This window comes from Chelonia mydas, chromosome 1 (genome assembly GCF_015237465.2).
Source record: "Chelonia mydas isolate rCheMyd1 chromosome 1, rCheMyd1.pri.v2, whole genome shotgun sequence".
Taxonomy (NCBI): Eukaryota; Metazoa; Chordata; order Testudines; family Cheloniidae; genus Chelonia; species Chelonia mydas.
The window spans coordinates 162,642,260-162,666,143 of NC_057849.1; the positions used below are offsets into that span (position 1 = coordinate 162,642,260).

The 23,884-nt window shown below is 40.5% G+C and overlaps 1 protein-coding gene across 2 annotated transcripts in view; it reads left to right on the forward strand.

The window, feature by feature from the left end:
- Window positions 1-160: 160 nt before the first annotated feature.
- The window catches only part of URB1 (URB1 ribosome biogenesis homolog), a 70,628-nt gene continuing 46,904 nt past the window's right edge, over window positions 161-23,884 (forward strand). For both annotated transcript variants that reach the window (XR_005226260.2, XM_037905183.2), the window contains exons 1-13: window positions 161-392; window positions 2,034-2,173; window positions 3,936-4,087; window positions 7,335-7,467; window positions 9,630-9,726; window positions 10,896-10,981; window positions 12,917-13,042; window positions 14,941-15,071; window positions 16,521-16,716; window positions 18,149-18,286; window positions 18,707-18,880; window positions 19,562-19,706; window positions 21,557-21,679. Coding sequence is in view for 1 of the 2 variants with exons in the window: in XM_037905183.2 (XP_037761111.1) it covers window positions 263-392; window positions 2,034-2,173; window positions 3,936-4,087; window positions 7,335-7,467; window positions 9,630-9,726; window positions 10,896-10,981; window positions 12,917-13,042; window positions 14,941-15,071; window positions 16,521-16,716; window positions 18,149-18,286; window positions 18,707-18,880; window positions 19,562-19,706; window positions 21,557-21,679 (1,771 nt within the window). In the remaining variant the exon portion in view is untranslated. The remainder of the gene's footprint in view (window positions 393-2,033; window positions 2,174-3,935; window positions 4,088-7,334; window positions 7,468-9,629; window positions 9,727-10,895; window positions 10,982-12,916; window positions 13,043-14,940; window positions 15,072-16,520; window positions 16,717-18,148; window positions 18,287-18,706; window positions 18,881-19,561; window positions 19,707-21,556; window positions 21,680-23,884) is intronic.

A 23,884-nucleotide genomic window follows, 5' to 3' on the forward strand; every position in this document is an offset into this window, starting at 1 on the left:
AGAGGGGGCTTGGGCGTGCAGCAGGGGCATGGGGCTGGATGTCCAAGGGGGTGTAGGGAGGGCAGGGGCGCGGGCCCCCCTGGGGCTGGGAGACAGCCTGGGGCTTCGTCAGCCAGCGCTGGGCGGCTCGGGGCCCGGGCGCTGCCGGGCTGCAGTTTCCAGAGGACCGAGCAGGGAAGCGGACGCGGGCCGCTTCCGGGAGAGCACAGGCCGGGCCAGCCCGCCGCGTGTAGCCGCCGTGCGCATCCTGGAGGCGGCCGCGATGGGCGCCCCCAAGCGAAAGAGCCCCGCGCCCGGCCCGGCGGAGGCCAAGCGAGCCCGCGGCGCCGAGGGGGAATTCACGGGCACCCACTTCAAATCGCTGCTGCGGGACCCCGAGACCGCGATCCAGGGTGAGCCGGGGCGGGAGCGGGGCTTGGGCTTGCACGTGCTTCCCCAGGGGGAGCCTGCTCCCGTCGCCGCCCCCCGTGCTGCCGCCGCCGACGCCCTTGAACTGGCACTGGCTGGGCTCCAGCGTGGGGCGCCCCCAGGCTGCTCTTTGAGTTGTCCCTGGGCATCGCCCCCTCGTGCTGCTGCCTTGGCACTCTGTGCTGAGGTCCTGCTGCGCTCGCCCCCTGCCCCGCGTTATTTCCGGGGCATCGCTACTGTGTCCGCGCGCCCTGCCCTGCTCCCCATGCTGCTCCAAGCGCCTTACTATTCCCATTCATGTTGCTTTTATGCATGATGGCTCATCCCTGCGGGGAGGGGGGATTGAGACCCACACCTAGGAGCTTGTTTAGTGCAGGTGCCCCAGTGATACATGAATTATTGTTGTATTTGTACTGTGGATCGCTCGCTGTTATTGTTCTCAAAGATTTTGCATTTTCTCTCTATATATTATTTTTTCACTAGGCAGTCTTGGATGTAATTGGGTGCATTATGTGTATTTTCTTTAGTATACAAGCATTCCTGTATTTTATGCAAAAAAAAAGAGAGAGAAAAAAGGGGGGGCCTTTATTACTCTCTAAAACTATTTTGCAGTTTTTGCATGTTTAAATGAGCTTGAAATGATATGAAGTAATTCAGTGTTCAGGGTAGAAATATTCTTGGATAAATTCTGTCCTTTGTGGGGATTTATTCAGTGAAGTGTAGTTGTTTGCATTCTGCGTTTGTAACTTTCCCATTCTATATTAGTGGATGTATCTTTGGATTGGCAATAATATGCCTAGCACTCAGGTGAATATACTGCAAGAAAGAAAACGTTAACAAGTAGATGATATTGGTCTAAGTTTCTTCCCACACTGAATGTCACATACTCCGTATCAGGTTTCAGAGTAACAGCCCTGTTAGTCTGTATTCACAAAAAGAAAAGGAATACTTGTGGCACCTTAGAGACTAACCAATTTATTTGAGCATAAGCTTTTGTGAGCTACAGCTCACTTCATCGGATGCATACTGTGGAAAGTGTAGAAGATCTTTTTATACACATAAAGCATGAAAAAATACCTCCCCCCACCCCACTATCCTGCTGGTAATAGCTTATCCAAAGTGATCACTCTCCTTACAATGTGTATGATAATCAAGTTGGGCCATTTCCAGCACAAATCCAGCAGGAGAGTGGGTTTGTGTGTGGGGGGGAGGGGGGGAAGGGGGGGTGGTGAGAAAACCTGGATTTGTGCTGGAAATGGCCCAACTTGATTATCATACACATTGTAAGGAGAGTGATCACTTTGGATAAGCTATTACCAGCAGGATAGTGGGGTGGGGGGAGGTATTTTTTCATGCTTTATGTGTATAAAAAGATCTTCTACACTTTCCACAGCATGCATCCGATGAAGTGAGCTGTAGCTCACGAAAGCTGATGCTCAAATAAATTGGTTAGTCTCTAAGGTGCCACAAGTACTTCTTTTCTTACTCCGTATCAGACACTTCTCCCATGAACCTGGGCAAATTATAATGCAATGTGCAGAGTTTGTGAAGCTGGAATAAAGGTTATATCTGTCATTTGAAAAGCATGCTTTTGATTACAGATGTAAATGCTTATTTTCTTTCAGGTTTAGAAAACTTCATCTCCACAGCTAAGACATTATCATCTACTGAACTATATGATGTAGTAGAGGGATATATAAAAATTTCTGTGGAGTGTGCTGAAATTTTCAGACTTTTGGATGGTGAAAGAAGGCCTGAAAGTGAAGTAAGTTGTCCACGTGCATTGCATTTGTAATGGACAGCAGAGTGTGCATTGAATAGAACATTTAATAATTGTAGTATAAACACAGAATAAAAGCATTTATTTGGAGATCTGAGGAGCAGAAAAATCGGTTGTTAAGTTGGCAGTGGCGTTATAACTTTGTCATAAAACATAAAGGCGTCCTGCAAAGCCTCTTACATGTGCTAAACCTAATGTATTCTGAATAGTCCCATTGAAGTCAAGCTCTGTAGTATTGGGGCCTTTGAATTTTGTTAAGAAAATCTTTTATAAAACTCAAGACCAACAGAAAAGTTTATGCACACTTGCGCACACACAAATCTAATAAAAGCATTTGTTTTTAGATAAATAAGCTTTCCTTTGTAGAGTTTGATATCCAGCTATTGCAGCATTAAGAACCAGAAGGTAAAACTTATTGTCTGAGCTGAGAGAAATGCAAAACATAAACAAGAGTGTAAATAGTGACCAATAAACTGGATTTATAGAGCTCTCTTTCCGCTAATTATCTGAGGCATTATTAGTAATTTAGGTAAAGAAGTGTTTGTTTACAACTGATTAAAGTTGATAGAGCCCCTTTTAACTTTCAATAAACAATCTCTTTAATAAAGTATCCTCTCTGTCTGCATAACAGCAAAACTACGTATACGTCGTATCTTGCTTTGTTAGCTGCTTGCTGTGTAGATATTCTTCCACTTACTAATAACACACAGAGTTTGAGATTTGTAAGGCCCTGATGCAGCAGTAGGGTTGTGTGTGTATGCAGGGTTTCACTGTGAGGAGCTCAGTGCAGTATTGGGCTTAGGTATAGTTTTTGAGCTCTGTATATAATGGCATTACAGTAGTCCTCAGAGTTACGAACACCTTGGGGGTCGAGGTTGTTTGTAACTGAACAAAACGTTATGGTTGTTCTTTCAAAAGTTTACAACTGACCATTGATTTAATATAGCTTTGAAACTTTACTATGTAGAAGAAAAATGCTGCTTGTAACCATCTTAATTTAAATGAAACAAGCCCAGAAAGAGTTTCCTTCCCTTGTCAAATTTTTTTTTTAAACTTTCCCTTTAGTTTTTAGTAGTTTACATTTAACATAGTACTGTGTTGTATGGTATTTGCCTTTTTTTTGGTCTCTGCTGCCTGATCGTGTACTTCCGATTTCAAATAAGATGTGTGGTTGACTAGTGAGTTCGTAACTCTGAGGTTCTACTGTATATTTGAGTATTATTTTCCATTCTGTCCATGTATGCATCCCAGTATCTTGTTTCCTTTATTGAATGCTGCTGCACTATGAGCAGGTGTTTTAATTGTGCTGTCCATATTGAGGCCTAGGTCTTAATCTTTACTGGTTACAACTACTTTAGAATACAGTAAGTGTGTGAGTAGTTCAAATGATTCTCTCTGATGTACTTTGTCTTGCTGTTGTCAACACTGAATTTCATGACTTTTGCAGCTGGAAACAAGGAGAAGAGTTGGTACCATGTGACCAGCCACGTCTCTGCTGCTCAGTAGTGATCCATAGACCATAATATGGAAGCCTCTGTCCAAGCATATTATTTCAGTGTTAACCATCTGGAAGAGAATCAGTGTGTGTTACCTTGAGTTTCACATTTGGAAGCATTTCCTCTTGTTGCACAGTTACTTATTATTTATTATGTTTACTGTTCTAATTTTCTAATTTATATTTGCTTGCATAGGGATATTTGAGGAAAGTAATGGCAACAATATTTTAAAATATCTCTGAACTTTGCAGATGCTGTTAATTTTTCAAGCTTTGGAAGCCATCTTATTGAGAACAGCAAGTGACCTGTCCCATTTTTCTGTTGTGGGGATGAACATAGTAAAGAAGTTGATTAATAGCTACATGAGATTAATCTATGCTGCTTTGTATTCTGAAAGTCACCGGTAAGCCTACTGCATACCAGAGGGAGAACCTGTGTTGGTTGCTCTGACACAGTCGCAATATGTTGCCTTGGGCCACCATCCTGCAAAAAGACCTAAGCATGTGCTGAACTATTTGCAATGTGCAGAGTCCCACTGACTTTAGGAGGACTGCTCACAGCGTATAAACTTAGGCACATACACATAAGTGTTCGCAGGAATGCTGCAGGGAGTAGTGCTGCACTTGACTTTAGCTGAGTCTGTAATTTTCCATTCTCTTCCTCGGCTTGCTTTGTTTACCCTAACTACGTCATTTGTGGTATGAAACTGCTTTAGGTGCCAGGGAGGCGCAGAGAGAGGTTTCCTTTTCTATTGCTCACCGAAGCTGAGCAGAATACTGTAACTCCTCGCTTAACATTGTAGTTATGTTCCTGAAAAATGTGACTTTAAGCAAAACAATGTTAAGCGAATCCAATTTCCCCATAAGAATTAATGTAAATGGGGGGGGGGTTAGGTTCCAGGGAGATTTTTTTCACCAGACAGAAGACACACACACACACACACACACACACACACACACACACACACACACACTATAAGTTTTAAACAAACAATTTAATACTGTACGCAGCAATGATGATTGTGAAGCTTGGTTGAGGTGGTGAAGTCAGAGTGTGGAAGAGGGTGGGATATTTCCGAGGGAATGTCTTACTGCTAAATGATGAACTAGAACAGCTGAGCCCTCAAGGGTTAACACATTGTTAATGTAGCCTCACGCTCTGCAAGGCAGCACAGATGGAGGGAGGGGAGCCAGCATGGCAGATAGAGACACACACCCTGTTTGTGTGAGAGAGAGATGCACATTGCCCCTTTAAGTACGCTGACTCCACTCTAAGTACATTGCCTTTTTAAGTAGATCAGCAAGTGACCCTGACCCTGACCGTAACCCTAACCTACAGCCCCTGCTGCCAGCAGGCTCCCTCCATCCTGAGCCCTGTCGTGTGTCCCCCCCACCCCCGCCCTATGGAAGATGGGGTAAGCGAGGGGCAGGAACAGGGGGGAGTGGAACACCCTGACATTAGCTCCCCTCTTCCCCAGCCCCTGCACAGCAAGCAGGAGGCTCCTGGGAGCAACACATGGCAGTGGGGGAGGGACAGCTGAACTGCCAGCAATTGATAGCCTGCTGGGTGGCTGCCGCACAGGGAACTTAGGGGAGCAGGGAGATAATAGGGGGGCTGCTGGTCCACCCTGATTCCAAGCCCCCACCAGCTAGCTCCAACGGGCTGCTCTTTCTGCAAGCAGTGGATAAAGCAGGCAGCTGCCAAACAACATTATAAGGGAGCATTGGGCAACTTTAAACGAGCATGTTCTCTAATTGATCAGCAACATAACAATGAAACAACGTTAACCGGGATGACTTTAAGTGAGGAGTTACTGTACCATGCTGATGGCAAGAAATGTTGAGTTTGATTGTTGCTTCTTTTTCCTAGTCTTTTCACAAAATATTGTCACATTTGTAATAGAATTTCTCCATCAGCCCAACTTTTCTTAGATACCTTTTCCTGTCTCTTAAATGTGACAACTAATTTTTTTGATTGAATTTATTTCTTAATTTATTTATAACCTAAGTCCACAGGAGGTACTTCAACAACCATTTCTTCTGCCTTGTCCCTCCATGGCAGTTGAGGTTTGGAGGGTGGTTCTTGCTTTACATCCCAGTATGTCATTTGGATGAGGGAAGGTGCTTATTGGTTCAGGGACCCTGTCTGTGGCATTCAGAGCTCTTTGTCAGCTCTGTGTAAGCACGAAAGCTTGTCTCTCTCACCAACCCAAGTTGATCCAATAAAAGATATTACCTCACCCACCTTGTCTCTCCAATATCCTGGGATCAACATGGCTCCAATAACAGTACCAACAAAATAATGTACCCTCATAGTAATGACCCCAAAATACAGCTATTGGAGAAATCCTTCCAGAGCTTGCCTAAGGGAAACTGCTCTGTTGAATTTCAGATCGGGTGTTTTGACTTTTAGTAGCTACATTGGCCAAATGGAAAGGCCCAGGAGTTTGGCAGTCACAAAACAATTATTTTCATGTGCCAGTTGCACCAAACGGGCATAGAATATAATGATTAGAATAATTTGCTGAGAACATGTGTTGTCCAGCTGAAGCATAAAGAGGTCATGTTGTTGTGGCATATGAAGGCAAGATCTCTGGTTCGTATGCATCTCCTCCTCAAGATTTTTTATGAATGATAACGTTTCAATATTGGAACTTTAGGGCTTGATCCTGCAGCCATTAATAATGGCATGTCTTCGCACATCAGTAAGGTCTGCAGAATCAGGCCCTTATGGCCCCAGTTTTGAAGTTAACAGCAAAATCCCGTTGACATCAGTGGATGCAGGGATTGGAGCCTTCATTTCTTGCGCTCTCCCCCTTGTTCTGGAAAATCAACATCAACCTCCCGGTATATTTGTGTGTGTAAGCTGAGTAGATAGGAACAATGTAGATGTAAATTCCTTTGTGCCTACTCCCTCTACATCAGTACCTCTGACTTTTTCCTTTCGTTACTCAGATAGACTTCCACTCGAGTGAGTGAGTAAGGACTGAATATAAAATTTAAACGAAAACTGAGTAAGGACCTCAGGGTTTGATCCAGTGACAGGAACACAGCTCTTTTTCTGCATTCTTTAACAGAAAATAATAATACAAACAATTCTGTAGGAATGAATTAAGGCCCTGATCTTATAAACAGTTACGTTGGTGCTTAACTTTCCTGCCAGGGGTAGTTCCAGTGACATTGCTCCCCAGACTAAAGTTAAGCACATGCATAAGAATTTGCAGGCTCAGGGCCTTGATCTGAGAAAAACACATTTTAAAACAGACAATATGAAAATAAGATTGGCCAGAATTCTGTGTGAATTAGGAAAAAGTCACGTGCATTTTGCCTAAATTAATAACAGTGGTTGCTTTGTAAAGATGCTGGATCTTGCATTCCTTATTGAGCCGCAGCTCCCATGGACTGTGAGAGCTTTGCATGCAGCAGGAATACAGGATCAGGTTTAGTGTGGTTAGAGCTTAGCTTTCCCCACTGTGTTTGCTTACTCACATTGGGACAGACTCAGAGTGCTGCTCTGTGCCTGCATTTCCCACTGACTTTGGTGGAAGTTGTGGCTGGATGATTTGAGAGGTATAAATTCTCACATTATAATGTCTGTGTAACCATCTTTCCTTCAATAACATGCATTTTCTCCCCTATTTATTCATGTAGGATGACTCGAGTATGCCTCACCTTGCTGTCGGCCATGGTGGCACAGGGGCCAGACTCTGCAAGGGATGTCTATAGCCATTTTGATTTTAATAATAAATTCCTGCCTGGATTAGTGAAGAAAAGAGATAAGAAGGTAAAGTGAGCAAAGTTTCTGCAGGGGTCAGATGATCTGGCATGGAGGTATCTTCGGTTTACTTTTGCAAATTTTTAAAATAAACTTGCAAATGCGACTCCACTGTATTTTCATGCACTACTGCTTCTCCACCTCTTCCTTCCCCTTTTCTGTCTGATTGTTTATAATAGGTACTAGCGCTGATCTCTGAAGAGTTTCCCATTCACTTAAATGGGAAACACCCAGGGGTCATGGATGTTTATAAGTGTCTGTCATTATGGGAGATCTTGTATAACGTAGTCCTGGCACCTGGGAGGTGCTCATTTCATTTCTATACCTGCTTGATCTCTGCTACCCTGATGAAGTGGAGTGCCTGAAGATTATAATGCCATGGGGGAAAACAGGTTGAGTTTTGCTGCCATAGTATTGGGTGGCCTAGTTTGTTATGAAACTGCATCATGGCTTATTATGTGGTTTGGTGGCCATAGGACAGAACTGCCATTAGACAAGACCTTTTAAGGCTAGAATGGAATGAAGGCAAAGGCAATGTTTTAATGCTTTTAATTTATGTTTCAGAGGGGTGTAAATTGTCCAGTTCTAAAATTAGCAGGTTAAATCCTGGCTCTGTAGAAGTCAGTGGGAGTTTTGCCATCAGTTTCAGTGGGGCCAGGATTTCACCCAATATTTATGAAAAAACTACACTCTGATTTGGAAATTGTAACTAATGGTTTTAGGGGAAAATAGGTTGGGTTTTTTTTATGTTAAATTATCAGGAGTGTCAAGTCTGGTGTTCCCTGGTTTTGCTGCCTTTGTGAACTCTCACATCTTAATTGAAGGACTTGGGTGTTAAATCTTTATCCAGGATATTCATTTAACAATGTGTTCATTAGTCATGGGAGTAAATTAGATATTATTAACCAAAACAGAGTTTCAGACATGCCTGAAAATTCCTCCTCGTCTCAGTTGTTCAGATTTCACTCCATTGTGATGTCATCATTTCACTAGTTCTCTAGTTGTAGTAGTGTCTCAGCGTAGACCAGACCTGAACTTCTAACGTAAAAATCAGGCAGAAAACCAACAAACTCCCAAAATCTTTCATGTCCCCACTGCTATTTCTTTTCTTTCCCCCTTTTTGCAAATCACTTTTAAAGGGGAAGTTCTTTCACATTGTACTCCAGTAATTATATTTTATGTGGGGATTTTTACATATAGTTTAAATGACATACACTAACGCAGTGGCTCTCAACCTTTCCAGATTACTGTACCCCTCTCAAGAGTCTGATTTGTCTTGTGTACCCCCAAGTTTTCACCTCACTTAAAAGCTTACAAAATCAGACATCAAAATACAAAAATGTCACAGCACACTGTTACAGAAAAATTGCTTACTTTCTCCTTTTTTACCATTTAATTATGAAATAAATCAATTGGAATATAAATTTTGTACTTATATTTCAGTGTATAGTATACAGAGCAGTATAAACAAATCATTGTCTATGAAATTTTAGTTTGTACTGACTTCATTAGTGCTTTTTATTTAGCCTGCTGTAAAATTAGGCAAATATCTAGATGAGTTGATGTACCCCCTGGAAGACCTCTGAGTACCCCCAAGGGTACACGTACCCCTGGTTGAGAAACACTGCACTAACAGGCTAGGGATTTCATTTTCTAGGTGGAAGTTAAATAATTAATCCTTAAAAACAATCATAATTTACAATCAGATCCTGTGGCCTTTATGGAGACAGAACTCTTGTCGGTTTCAGTAGCATTGCCAATACAAATTGGTCCTGAGCAACAGCACCCTATTAGTCAGGTCCTTGGCTTGTCTTATGAGACAGCCAGTTGTCTTGAATAGCGCAACAATCTGTGGTGGTTTGGTGATATGCGCAAATGGGGATTAGGGTCTGGCCACCAAACCACTTATCATTTGTGACCGAGCCCAGGTATTCAAAATTGAAAAATTAGTGAATCAACCAGCCTTTCTAACTAGATGCTAAGATATGAAAGGTTAATAGACTGTGATTGACAAACTCATGTCGTTTTTCAGATTAATGTACTGCGGATGTGTTTATATAAAACATATCTATACAACTTATTACATATTTTATGATAACCAACTGCTGCTGTAATAATTTTGCAATTGTGTACAAGCTATATGCTAAAAGTGTCTTTTAATTTTCTTTTAGGGGAAACCAGATGTCCGTATGGCATATATTCAGTTTGCTCTCTCCTTTTTAATTGCTGGTGACAACACAATCCTAGTACAAGTGCTAGAGTTAAAAGGTACTTCACAGTTGCTGCTTTTGTTAAAGGATTGTCTTTTAAAGGTGATGTTTAAAAATATGAACCAATTACATAGCATTGACAAGACAAAGGAAATTCATTTTTAAAAATTGACTTTAAATAAGCTTATGCTTTCCAAAACACTTGGCTGTACTGGCTGAAAATAATGGTGATGGTATTGTTTATGCTGACTGCAAAGAGACTGCATGATAAATAGGAAGGCCTAGATGACCCAGTTAATGATAAATAAACTTATACTACCTTCAGAACCACAAAGATCAGAAGACAGAGGAGACTTTATGGCTTTAAAAGTTGTTCATAATGTAATAACATTGGATGTGCTGCCTTCTTTTAAGGTTAAATATTTAAAAATCAGGCAAGATCTAGTTTTTGAACACAGTGAAATTAATTCCTGTGTAGACAGCCTGTGCAAGGCCCATGTAAGCCCTCTGAATGGATTGTTCTTGGGTCAAATGGCCACTGCTGCTGGACCCCTTAAGCCCTTCATTTGGCTTCTGCAGGGAAGTGCCATCAGAGGGTGTTTGTACAACCCCCAGATGTTGAGGAAGGGGTGGTTGTACTAGCCCCACATAGAATAGCTCACAGAACTGCAATAGAGATGGAATCAGGGTTTTTAGCTAATTTAGGGTCTACGTCTGAAAAGACTTATCTATGCACTTGACTTAACATACTAAGAACTGGATCCAATGCTCATTGAAGCTAAAGGGAATACTCCTGTTGATTTCAGTGGGCCTTGGATCAGATCCTATAATTAATCCCATTGACTTCAATGATTGTAGGTCCTTCAGGGCTGGGGCTGTCATTAACTATATATTTACACAGAGCCTAGCACAGTGGGGCTCTGACCTGGTTGAGGTCTCTAGGCGCTAGCTCAATATAAATATTGAATAATAATAACTGAGCTAACTGGCTAATAATTCTTACAATAAGTATTTCATAAAAGGCAATGTCACAGCAGTTTGTTTATCACTGTATTATCTATTCACCATGCATGCTAATACTGGTATTTTTGTTCATCTTTAAATACAACACAGAGATGAGTGACATGACATTGTAGACAAACAAGTACAAATCCCCTGAAATTAATTTCATATTCAAATGCTGCTTGTCTTCAGATCACGACTCTAACATTTGAAATATGTTCTTAGATTTCATTCCAGATATTCTTAGGACTGGATTAAAGGAAGATAAAGTTTCTGCTATCAATCTTCTGCTTTCCACGCTGGGAACAAAGGTCTGATATGCCCTTGAAATGGCTTTGTCACTTGCTTTCTGTTTCTCTTGCTAGTGAAGACAGCTTTACAATGCAATCCCAAAGAATATACACCTATTTATTACTCTGGCACTGTGCTGCAAAGGATCATCAGCATTTCTGTTGCTGAGCTTGTTCATCGGGGGTTTATATCTTGGCCATAAAATTGTCTCAGGGCTAAAGCTTGTAATGTGATATTTTTTAAGTAGAATTTTAAATGAAATAACCAAGCTGCTGAATTTAAAAGCTAATTACTGCTTGTATGTAACGTTTCTCACACATCCCATCTCATTTACCTCCTGGAGAAGTGGGGTGGCATATCCACAATAAGTTATTACTCTTACTTTGAAAATCTAGCTATTGAACACACTGCCTCACTTCCAGAAGGAGTAGAGATTTTATGTTGCTTTCATATTGGGAGCTGTTGGGGCAAATGGGGTGCAGAGAATTGTCCTTGTCTGGTGGGTGAAGCACCTTTACCATAGGTTCCAATTAAAGACATAGTCTTGATAGGGTTCTGTAGCATCCCTCATCCTGACCTCCTGACTAGAGATAACTGTTGTGGTCTGGATCTACTTGCTGTTGACACTGGGAGTCTCCTGATTTGGGGCTAGTGAAGTTGTCTGCCAGGCAAAGCTGTTTTTTGATGGAAAGAGGAAAATGGTGGTTTTTATAATGAAGGTTTCCAGTTAAAACCCAGGGCTGCATCCAGGAAAGCTGCTGCAGGGAGGACTACTTTCCATGTGCAACGTAAACCCATTGAAAGAGAAGGGAGAAGTTGGTTCTGTGATGGGGTGTCATGTTGTCTGGTTCTATCATGGGGTGGGGAAAGCAGATTTAAGTTACATCAAGGCTGCTATGGAAGCCTGATAACAGAAGTAATTGAGAATTGCTGTAGAATCAGTTGTCTTCAGCTGCTTTGGTCACATCCCCTTGTGTATCAGCAATTTCCACATTTTGAGCTCTGTTGCCCCTTCTGTCCCTTTTCCATATGGAAGAAACCTAACAGGAAAGGGTAACTGACCATATAAATGAAAACTGTGCTTTTGCTTACATTAAATTAAACTTTAAAAAAGCTAGCATCGTGATTGCAAAATCAGGACCTTAGAAATCAGGGAGTTCCAGAAATGAATTTTTCTCCTGCATTGTTAGCTTATCTGTGTTGCATATCTTATTCTGGTATGTATCATGGTTGTGTTAATAACATCATACATGAGGTTTACAATTTAACAAGGAAAACAGGAATAAAAAAATGAAGCTACAAACAAGCCTCAGCTATCCAAATCTTGCTTAACCAAAACTCTTGGTTCTCCAAAAGTCAGACGTGTCCCTGAAGGTGTGATTGAAGCTCAGGTCCTGTAGAGCTGCAGAAGAGTCTGATTCTGCAAAGCTTATGTCTTAGCCTGGAACAAACCAGTCGCCATTGCTAACATCTGCTTGGTGCATTCATTGGATTACTCTGGTAACAACTCTTGCCAGCTTCCCCCAGTGGATTTTGTCAGGTCCTATATTCAGAGTAGAGCTTCCAACAGACACAAACTCCATGTATAGCTAACACTCCCTCCTCTTCAGGTTCCATAGCTAGCAAGCTCTGCCAGTTTTTTTAACAGCTTTCCAGTTCCTTGTCTGGAGCTAATGGGGTTTTGGCATTCCAGAGGTGCAGGCAGCTTCTTAATATGCTCTGTGCTTAAAGTAGATTGTAATAGGAGAGGCTGCTCGCGGTACACTAGCCAAGAAGGAAGAGGCGCAGTGGGAGAGGGCTGCTTCCCCAAGCCAAGGAGGAAAGGGGAAACACTTTTACTCTAGTAGAGGAGAGGGAGCTGCGCAAAAGCAATACGAGTACAAGGTGTGATGGAGATGATTATTTTCCATTTTGTTGTAATTTGCAATACACGACTTTCTTTTTATTTTTTTCAGGTGGTTCAAAATAAAAGTATCAGTAAGACGCAGAAGGTGCGCTTTTTTACTGTGGAAGTGTTAAGTCACATTGCATCTCTTTACCGTTGGAATGGGATTACCGATGTCAGGACTGAGGATGTCAAGGTCTGGTAATTTCTTTTGTGAGATGTTTCTCCTGACTCCCTTTCCTGTACCTCTTTCCTCACTCTCCTTGCTCGAATCTGTGCAGCTTACAAACAGGAGAAATAGACAGGTGGGGCTAGGGCTCCCCCTATTTATGATCCCAAGAAGAGGAGAGAGAACCAGGCTATACGCTGCTTTAAAGAAACCAACAAGTGACTTCCCTGGGCTGGAGTACTAGTTCTTCAGTCCTAGGACGAGTGGCAGTAGGGCTGCCCCTTTTTTCTGATTACCTTCATGCTGCTGTGGGGGGCTCTCTTTTCTGTCTCCCAATTTCTGGAGCTCCAGAGCAGAAGTGCTGCCTTTGGGGCATGTTGATACTTCAGCATTCTTCTCTGCTTGGCTGTCAGGAAGAATTTGCTCCCTGCATTAGGGCAAGATGGAGTAGGAGAGAGCAAAGGCTAGAATGTGCAGTGCCTCTCTCAATACCCTTTCCAGGTACCCAGTCTCCATACATCAGACTGGGCTGACTCTGAAATAATGCCCCAGAATAAAGAGCAATCTCGTCTCTCGGCCTCACTCTGCTCTTGCTTCCATCAGCAAATGAAGTCACGCTTGTATAAAACTGTCTTTAATGAGTTGAGTCATTCTTCTCAAACTTAATACCTGCTAGCACTGCATTGCTGCTGCGTACGTCACTTTGTTTTTACTCTGCATAACAAGAATTGCACGTGTTGTTATCTTTTAGTTCCACTTTTGTGTAATGGAAATATCTGAGATGTGGGGTATCTAAATTGTCTTAGTGCCTTATGGGAAGCTTATGGAATGGAACGAACGACTCCCATTGCTTTTGATGGACTTTGTATCAGGCCTTTAGATCAGTATCCATAGATTTTAAAAGACCAACTCTCTCCATGAAAACTTCTACCATTAATGGGCTGTCGCTTTGTCAGCTCTTATCCTGGTACCTACTGTATATTTAGTTCAGGTTATAAGAAGCCTGTAAACTCCTGGCAAGGACCTGTTTCCGTTAAGTGTTTAGTACAGAGCCATGCACACGTATGACTCTACATGCGTTTCAGCTGTGAATTATTCATACTGTTGTTGTGTGGATCAAACTGCTGCTTTGTCAGTGATTTCCCAACAACAACTTGACAATGAATTTTGCATTTGCAGAAGTCTTAAACTCTGCCATATCAAAAGAGTTAAAGTAATCAGTCATTGACCTGGTCTGGTCTCTCATTTTTTTGCTGTATCTGTAATGGAATTCATGCTTTTTTCATCCCTGGAGAGTTAACATGTGCAGGACATTGGTAGCTATCCATCTTTCATGTGCTGTATTAAAATTGTTCTTGGTGTGGCCAACATCTTGACCCAGAATTGGTCCAAGGAACATGTTTGTTTTGTATGCTTCATGCTGATAGCGTCTGTGATTTCTATGACAGCTTTCTTGCACTGATTCTTAGTAGTAAGGCTGAAAGTAGACATTTCAAATTAATTTTGAAATCTTAATTTTTATGGTGCCAGCACATTGTTTGGCCATAATCCCTTTATAAAAGTGAGATACTTGCATCTCTATTTGCTTAATTTTTCTCTTTGTTCATCTGGCCTGGTTCTTTTTACTGTCCCTATTTCTTGCCAGAAAGCCCAAGAAATGCCCTGTGATTAATAAAAACATTCCCAAGGTATGCAATTTGAGTCCTATGAATAGAAGGAATCCTATATTATTGAATGTGTTTAATACACAGGTTAAAACTTTCCTTGTTAACTTAACCAAAAAATAAAATGAGTGAAGTAGGAGTTGTCTGTGTATAAATCAAGCTGTATAAAATACAGATAAAAGTGAATTTGTTGTAAGATTTTCTTTTCATTAAACTAACAATTAAAATGTTTGTTTTTCACAATTCTCGTGTACTTTGTAGGTTACTCAAGATCCTGAAGAGGCAGGAAAGGTCGTGGTAAGAGAACTGGTTCATAACTTCTTAATGGACCTGTGTTGTTCTCTGAAACATGGCATTAATTTCTATGATCGAAGCCTTGGCACGTCTGGCAGGTGAATTACCAGTGCTTTTTTGTCTGTATATATATTTGGGGGGTGGGGGTATTGGGTTTCCAGTCTGTATTTCATAGATTTTTAAGGCCAGAAGGGTACCATTCTAGTCATCTAGTCTGACCACATGATAACACAGGCCATAGATTTTCAGTAATTCCTGGATTGAGCTCAATAACTGGGTGGAACTAAGGGCATATGTTTTAGAATGACATCCAATTTCAATTAAAAGATTTCAAGTAATGGAGAATCCACCACATCCCTTAGGCATCTGTTCTAATAATTACCCTCCCTGTTTAAAAATGTTTTCCGTTGGAATTTTTTAAGCTTCAATTTCCAGCCATTGGATCTCATTATACTTTTGTCTGCTAAATTAGAGATCCCTCTAGAATCAGGTAAGTATAGACTGTGATTTATAGACTGCAGGGCTTCTTATAGACTCTGATTAAGTTGCCTCTTAACCATCAGGTATTTGAGAAGCTAAATAGATTAAGTACCTTAAGTCTTTCATTGTAAGGTGTTTTTTCCAGACCTCAGATCATTTATGTTAGCATAAAGTAACAAAGATGAAATTGTTAATGTAGACCTTGCCACACCGAAGTATCTGTTTTAACTTACTGCTTGTAGAACTACATATAGATATCCTTGTCCCCCTAAATTTAATGTGAGTTTTGCTGTAGACTTCGGTGGCACCGGAATTTGGTTCATAACACCTGACCAGGTTTTTCATTTGTCTCACAGTCACTGTTGGCTTACTGGATAAAATACTTATGCATCCAGTTTATGAACAACAGGGAAAATAATCTAAACTTCTGTGTTTCCATGGAGGGAGGTGGGTACAGTGATGTAGTGCTTCATTGTTAGACAAACCAGTGGCTGAAGTCCATTTATAACTCTTATATTCACGCAAATTGTTTTCTTGCTTTGGAGGAGCAAAATTTGAAGAGCTGTTCCCTTGGCATTTACAACATTCTCACTTGGCTCGGGGTCATTTAGGAGAAGCCATCTGCAATGCCACGACTGAACAGATTTTAAAATGAAAACCAGATTTTAAAAGAACCTTATCTTCATAAGGGGGTGCTACAGAAAAATATTTTCCAGTTTAATATAATGCTATAATTCTATGTTTTCAAGTTTGTGAAATTTGTTTAGAATATTTTTTGGAATGTCTCAGTGATACTGTGTTGATGAGGTTCTGTTTTAGCTACAGTACATTATGTAAGAGACCTTCAGCTATATTCTATTCTTAGTTACACCAGTATAAATCTAGAGTGACTCTATTAATGTCAGTGGAGTCACTTTGGATTTACACCAGCAAAAATGAGAGGAGAGCAGAATATGACCTCTTGCATTTTAACATTATTAATCCTGGAGTTACCGAACTAGTGGAGTACTTAAAAATATTAAAATTGTGACTTCCCCTTCTGCCCCCACCAAAATTTGTCTTTATAGAGGAGGAAATTTGGTGCTTCTGCGCTTTCTGCTGAATTTAAAAACTGCTACAGAGGATGAGATGGTTGCTGATCTTATGGTGAATATTCTTAAAGTGTGCCCAGATTTACTGAATAAATACTTTAAGGAAACCCAGTATTCCTTCATTCCCAGACTGAAGTCCACCTGGTTAGACAATATCAAATTGCTAAAAAAGGTAAGAGAGAGATGAAAAATGTGTGCTTTCTGTCTATGGAAAAGCCTGGTTTTGAGGCTTCTTTTTTTTTTTTTTTAAAGATAAAAATTTTTTGTTTAAACAAGTACTATTATTTTGTATGATTGTGGAATACAAATGACAGAAAATTCAAACACTCGTGGCCTACCAAAAGCCACTTAACAAGGAAATTCAATGCTATATTGGATAATTTGCCCTTAACTCCACCTGTTACAGCTGGGTCTTGCAGCACGTTCTAAGTACTGTACTGTTAGTCCGGTGCAAAACTTACTGCTCTTGGAGTGCCATGCAATACATGGGCCCAGTCAGTTATATTGTGGAAATAATTTTTTGTGTGTGACTTCAGATTGAAGATCTTGGCCTGAGCTGGTGTAAATTGAAGGTGGTCTGTTGACTTCAGTAAAGCTAAACTGATTTGCACCAGCTGAGGATCTAGCCTCTTATTTGAAAGAAACAGTAATTTGGTGTCAGAGGAGAACATGCCTAAGCTGAGGCTCTAGTGGATGAAGGTGTAGTGTGTTCCCAGCTGTGTACACACCCTGGTTAGTGATGTTCCCTCACCAAAAAGGCAGCAAGGCACTTCCCTTAAATAATTCATTTATTTTAAAAATCAAACCAGATCCGAAGGCCCAGCTACAGAGAAGGTAAACTTTTGTGGTTTAAATGACCTAAACAGGAAGGACAGGAGGGTTCTGAAATACCTTCAGAGATTGATGTTCTGTGAGGAAAGAAGAGGCAGGGTGCTGTAAAATAAATGTTGAAGATGGTAAAGAAAAAAGTCACACCCTGTTTTCTGTGAACGCTGAGGAAAGTGAACCGTGGCCCGGAGCCATGGCAGCTCTGAGAGGCGTAGCTGTAAAGTGAGTGAGAAGGTCGTTTGGTAAAAGGCCATTCTGGGAGTAGAAAGAGGTACAAACATTTAGCTAAACTGGGAACGAGAAGGAGTTGGCATTACAGTCTGTGAGAAAAATCCCAGTGAGGATTTTGGATTTCAAGACACAACAACAAATGGCTAGAGAATCCTTTTGTCCTTGCTGTATACTCCTATGTATTTTTTATCTTAAAATAGCTGAGTGGGGTATACAGTGCCATCTGTTGAATAGAGCAGGGCTTCCAAGGATAATAGGCAAATTTTTTGCAGGTTTCCTGTATAACTGAACATAAAGTTGATGTATTCCCTGCAGGATATACTACTACTCCTTAGTAATCCTCGTTGCAGAATGACTGTGTTTTAAGTATGTATGCTCTGTGGTTAACTTTCGAGTGCCCTTCTCTTTGTGTGGAACCTGACATTTAGTACTGTTGTTAGTAACCTTTGACAAATAATGTTGTGTTTGTAATGTGTTCTATAGAATTGGCTGCAAATCCGCACGATTACATCAGTCTTGGTTAAACTCTCTCATTTTTATTTCAGATCTATGAGGCTCAACCAGAGATTTCCAACTCTTTTAAAACTGCAGAGTTTATTCCACTCCCTAGATTGCTTTCTATGGTGATGGTAACAACAGTTCCTGTGGTGTGCAATAAAACTATGTTCACCCAAGGATTAAATGTAAGCGTTTTATTGTCTCAGGGTGGCTTTTCCCAAACAACCTCCCTAGGGTTAAGAGTGTGAAAGGTGATCATCCAAGTAACTTAAAATCAAGTAATTATCAGTTTTTATGCCAAATGCTCCAAATAGTGACCCCAATTCAAGAAAGCACTTAAACATGTATTTAAGTCGCACTGATCGTTGCTTCTGTTAACTTCTTGTAAGCTACAGCTGTGCAAATGCTCACTGGCTGTAAGGGCTGGTGTTTTTTCTTCTATCACATGCAGTGAGAATGCATGCGGTAAAAGAACCCAACCCACGTTTTAAGAAAAAATTATTTTGTTTACAAATTTCGACATATACGCCAAAATAAATAGTTTGAATACAATGCATAGGGAAGAAGCACTGTAACTTTGTTAATTCAGCTTCTCTTTCTTTTAGTTACCCAGCAAAACAGTGAAACACACCATCTTGTCCCTTATGTCAACTATTTTGAGAAGAGCCCTGAAAAATATTGAGCACTGTTTGAATGAGGAAATATGGCAAAAGTCAGAAATCTACACTCCATTGATGATGCAAGAATTTGTCCAACTGTACAGAGAAGCCCTTAGCAAGGTACAAAATAGAAAGTATTAACAACAAGGGGCCTAGAATTACACATTTGCAGCAGATAACTGCTCCAGTGCACTGGGGCACTCTGCCCCTGATTTATTGTATCCTGGGATCCAAGCACATAAAAGTTCCTAGGTATTTTATAGACATTTTTATTAAGTGTTAATAACCAGTGCTGTAGTACAGCATGGTAGCTAATAAATCTGGTCAGTGGAAATGCCAAAAAAATTCTGTTCTAAAATGAATTAATAATATTGGCAGCTGGTGTGCTAGTACTGAGGAAAACTATTAAAATTAAGAGCAGCTTTTTAATAATTTGGGGCCAAATTCTACACTCCCTTTAAGTAAATTGTAGTCAGTGGAGTTCATCCAGATTTACACCCTGGTGATCTATAGCAGAAACTGGTCCTTGGTTTGAAAATGTTTATTACATTGAAATCCAGACAGCCAAAAAATGCTAAGCACTTGGTAACTTTTCATATCTATTTTTAATACAGTGTTTTTCTTTCATATGTATGTTCTCTGCAGAGCTGAAAATAAAAATCTGATTTCAGTCTGTATTCAGATTGCATCGTGTAAGCAATTCTCCTTCTCAGTGTTAGGAATATTTGCAACATTACAGCATTGTGTAGCACTGAAGAGCTTTTGATTTTTTTCTCACATATATATATATATTGCCTTTAGCTTTTACCCGACATGAACAGCATAGTGGCGGTCTGGCAGTCACTTCTAAAACAAGAGAGAGAACAACATGATGAGGAAAGAAGGGAAGACACCATTTCCACTGAGGAGGAAATGACTGAGATCACAGAAACCAGTGAACAGCACGGTAGGAAAATATTTGTAGGCATAACATCCTATATGTATATAAACAGTTGTGGTGAAATCTTGGCCCCATTGAAGTCAATGGAAGTTTTGCCACCATTTCATTGGAGCCTGGATTTTATCCTTGGTATTTGGTATGCAGTCAGTTGGGTCTTTTCGCAAGGACCTTTGTCTATAGCTGTGTTCCAACATTTTTTAAAACTGAGTCCCTCTACAGGAAAATGAAACCAGTCGTGACCTCTGTAGCCTAGCCAAATATTGCTAATGGCCTACATGTCTTAATTGATATGTCTTCTGTGCACCCATTCTTACTTTGTGCCCTCCCAGGTGGCATGTCCCATGATGAGAGAAACGCTTGTGTAGCTCTTCACAATATGAAATGTCCTCTCCTTTCATAGCAGTTTTGTGAGCAGCGAAACAGTTAATAATATTGACACTTAAAGTATCATGACTGGCCTCTGATTTAGCACCTATCGTAACAAACTGGGCAGTTCACATCTAAAAAGCAGTTGTTTCAGGCTCTCTGCAAACTCAGACAGACTCTGCTGCATCAGTTACTCGCAGGTCACATTTTCAAGGTTTTCTTTGCAGCCATTACAGCTAGAGATTTCATTTTTTAAAAACTGTAAACTGAGAGTATAGATAACAGTTGAGAGATGTGTCCTTATCTTCCCATCTAGTCTTTCACATCTGCTTGGGGAGGGGGGAGCGAGGGGATGTTCCACATTTTGGGAAACGCTGGCCGACGGGGAAAAAAATGTTGTAAAGAATTGGTCAGCTATTTTTACTCTGTATTTATTTACTTCCACTAGCAGCTGTACAACAATTTGCCTTTATGCAGCCTCACATCAATTCAGCTGTCAATAAACCAGAAAAATAGTTTAGGCTGCTGAAATGCCTTTTGCTTTTAAGTGGATGGCTGCTGTATGTGAGTGATGGTGTTTGTTGTACCTGCTGCACATCTTACAGACACTCAGTGGTCTCCTTATAAGGCTTCATCTTTGGAGATTATTTTTTAAAAAACAACAGCTGGGGAGAGAGAAACCTTAGCTGAAATAAATAGTGATACATTTCCAGTATATACTGCATATCCAACACCAATGTACCCAATGTCAATGACAAAAAGCATTTATATTGGTTAGCTGGATTCTTTGTTTTCCTATTTCTTTCTGACATTCAACTTTAGAGATCGATGGATGGTATAGACTGTATGCTTTTTAAGGGAAGAGGTTGTATCTTCATATATGTGGGGCACTTTACAGGCAGATTTAAAAATCACAGTTCCCCATGTAAGAATTTGATAAACTAATCCAGATTTAAAAGTATAAATATTTATACAGAAAAAGAGGTATGCACCTAGTTCTGCTTCTTTTTATTAGTCAGCTGGACAGAGCCTAGCTCCTAGTGGATGCTACTGATAATACAAATAATAATTCACAGTGTGGGTTAGAGCAGTGATACTCGGACCTCTGTGGTTCAGGAGCCAAATTAGCAATCAACGTTACCCAAAAAAGCCACAGTAGTATGAATGACGGGAAATATTTAGTATGTGAGTATATTGAAATATACCATAATAAAATATATTATTCTCACAGCAAATATGTTAATAACTTAGCGCAAGTTGATAATTTAATTGGTTGATAACATAGTAAAAACCTCCTGACTGGTTAATAAATAAATCGCACAGTGTTTTAATATTGTGTGCTGCAAACAGGAGACACATTAAAGAGCCACTTGTGGCTTGAGAGCCTCAGTTGGAGTATCACTGTGTTAAAGCATTGCGAGATTGTGGGTTTCCTTTGTCTGAAGGAAAAATAAACTAATTCTAAATATATTAATTCTATCTGTGTTCAGGCTCAGATGATGCAGAGACCACTCTTCTGAAAGCTGTGTTACTTCAGGTCATATGCCTTTGTCAGAAGGTTGTTCCCCATTTGGTAGCTCAGAGCAACTTTGATTTCAGCAAACTGCTAAAAGGTATGTTAAGGGTATTTAAATGTTCTTCAGCTGGCTAATGAAAGCATTAAAAGCCTCTAGCAGGAGAGGTTGATTGCTTTTCTACTTAGTAAAAAGGAACAGAAGTGTTCTCAAAAGAGTAACCTGTTTTAGACTCTCCATTACATTACCATTTCGTTTTGCTGTTTATGCAGGGCATGGCACTTCACAAACAAATGTAAAATGACAAGATCGCTGCTCCAAGGATTTAGCTTTAAAACTATACATATTAAGGGTTACAGGGGTGTCGCTGTCTGGAGTGGTTAACGATTGTAAGTGCCAGCCAGACTGTCAGAAAAGCAGGGCAAGCTGGTGCTATGTTCTATAATTAGATTTCTCCAACCCAGTAACAAATGTGAACTCCTGTTTCACTGTAAGAGTGCTACCATGGAGTCACAGGCAGTCCCCTGGGGCACTCCAGTCTATCTAGCCACCCAGGCAAGCTGGATTTAGTGATGGATGGTCACTTACATCAAAAATCAAAACTATTCAGGTTGCTCCCAGTCTCAAGAGACCAGTCACTTACCCCAGATCAATTTGTACCTTAGATCTAACACCAAAGACAACCCTGGTAGCCAATCCTGTAATAAACTAAGGATTTATTAACTAGGGGGAAAAAAGAGAGGGTTATTTACACATTAAAGCAGGCAACTTATAAGCACAAATGAGTTACAGTCTGTGGTTCCAGAAGGTGACAGAGATGTAGTAATCTGTCCATTTATGTCTTTTAGGGCTAACCTAGGTTGACTCTGGGGAATCTCTGCTTTTGTTTCTTAGCTCCAGCCCTTGTAAGAGTCCAAACAGCAAAGAGCTAACCATTTCCTCTTGAGTAACAGCCGTGTTAGTCTGTATTCGCAAAAAGAAAAGGAGTACTTGTGGCACCTTAGAGACTAACCAATTTATTTGAGCCTAAGCTGTAGCTCACGAAAGCTTATGCTCAAATAAATTGGTTAGTCTCTAAGGTGCCACAAGTACTTCACTTCCTCTTGAGAGCATCTTTATGTGCCCTTCCCCCAGAGTTTAAACTGATGGGACAAGAGCTCCTGCATATAACTTCTTCATGGGTGGATTGGGCAATCCACAAAGTTTCTGTCCTACGATGGCCTGGATAATCCTTCTTGGTGGGTGGGGGAACCACTCTTCCTGCTGAGGCTCACACGTTCATAGCAGGCATTTTTAAAATTATAGAACAAAACTTTCATATTACCTTATAGCATGGTTACAGACATTAGAAGTAAGATCAATGCGCGGAGCAATTTATAAAGATTTTACAGAGTCTAAACAGATTCTTACAAGTCTAACACCTATCTTGAACAATACTAATATATAGGTCTGGTTTCCAGATATGAATTTGTCAGTGCTCAGCTGATGCCTTCAGACTTGGCAAGTGCTGGTACCTGGTCTGCCAGCGTCACAACAGGAAAAAGACATTTTTTTCTTAAATTCCATACATATTTTGTCACATCCACTCCTATTTTTAAATTTTAAAAATAATCTTCTAATCTACTTCTTGATGTTGTTTACAGAAAATTTACTTGCAAAAATCTGGAATTTCTAGGTGCCTAACTCATAAGAACATAACATAAGAATGGCCATACTGGGTCAGACCAAAGATCCATCTATCCCAGTATCCTGTCTTCTTACAGTGGCCAATGCGAGGTGCCCCAGAGGGAATGAACAGAACTGGTAATCATCAAGTGATCCATTTCCTGTCGCCCATTCCCAGCTTCTGGCAAATAGAGGCTAGGGACACCATCCTTGCCCACCCTGGCTAATAGCCATTGATAGATTCACTGGACCTATCCTCCATGAATCTATCTATTTCTTTTTTGAACCCTGTTATAGTCTCAGCCTTCACAACATCCTCTGGCAAAGAGTTCCACAAGTTGACTGTATATTCTGTGAAGAAATACTTCGTTTTGTTTGTTTTAAACTTGCTGTTTATTAATTCCCAGTGACTTTCAATGCGATATGGGCGTCTAACTCCCGCAGGCCCCTATGACAATCCCAACCTAAATAAATTATTTTAGAACTCTTCATATTTGCAACAACATTGCAATCTCTTAAAGTGACAGGGTAATTCATTAGAGGTTTAAAAAAATCACTTATCAATGCAGTGGTCTCTTCTGGAAGTGTCAAAAGTAACCCTTTCTTCTTCTACTGCTGTTTTTTCAATCATGCTTCCTT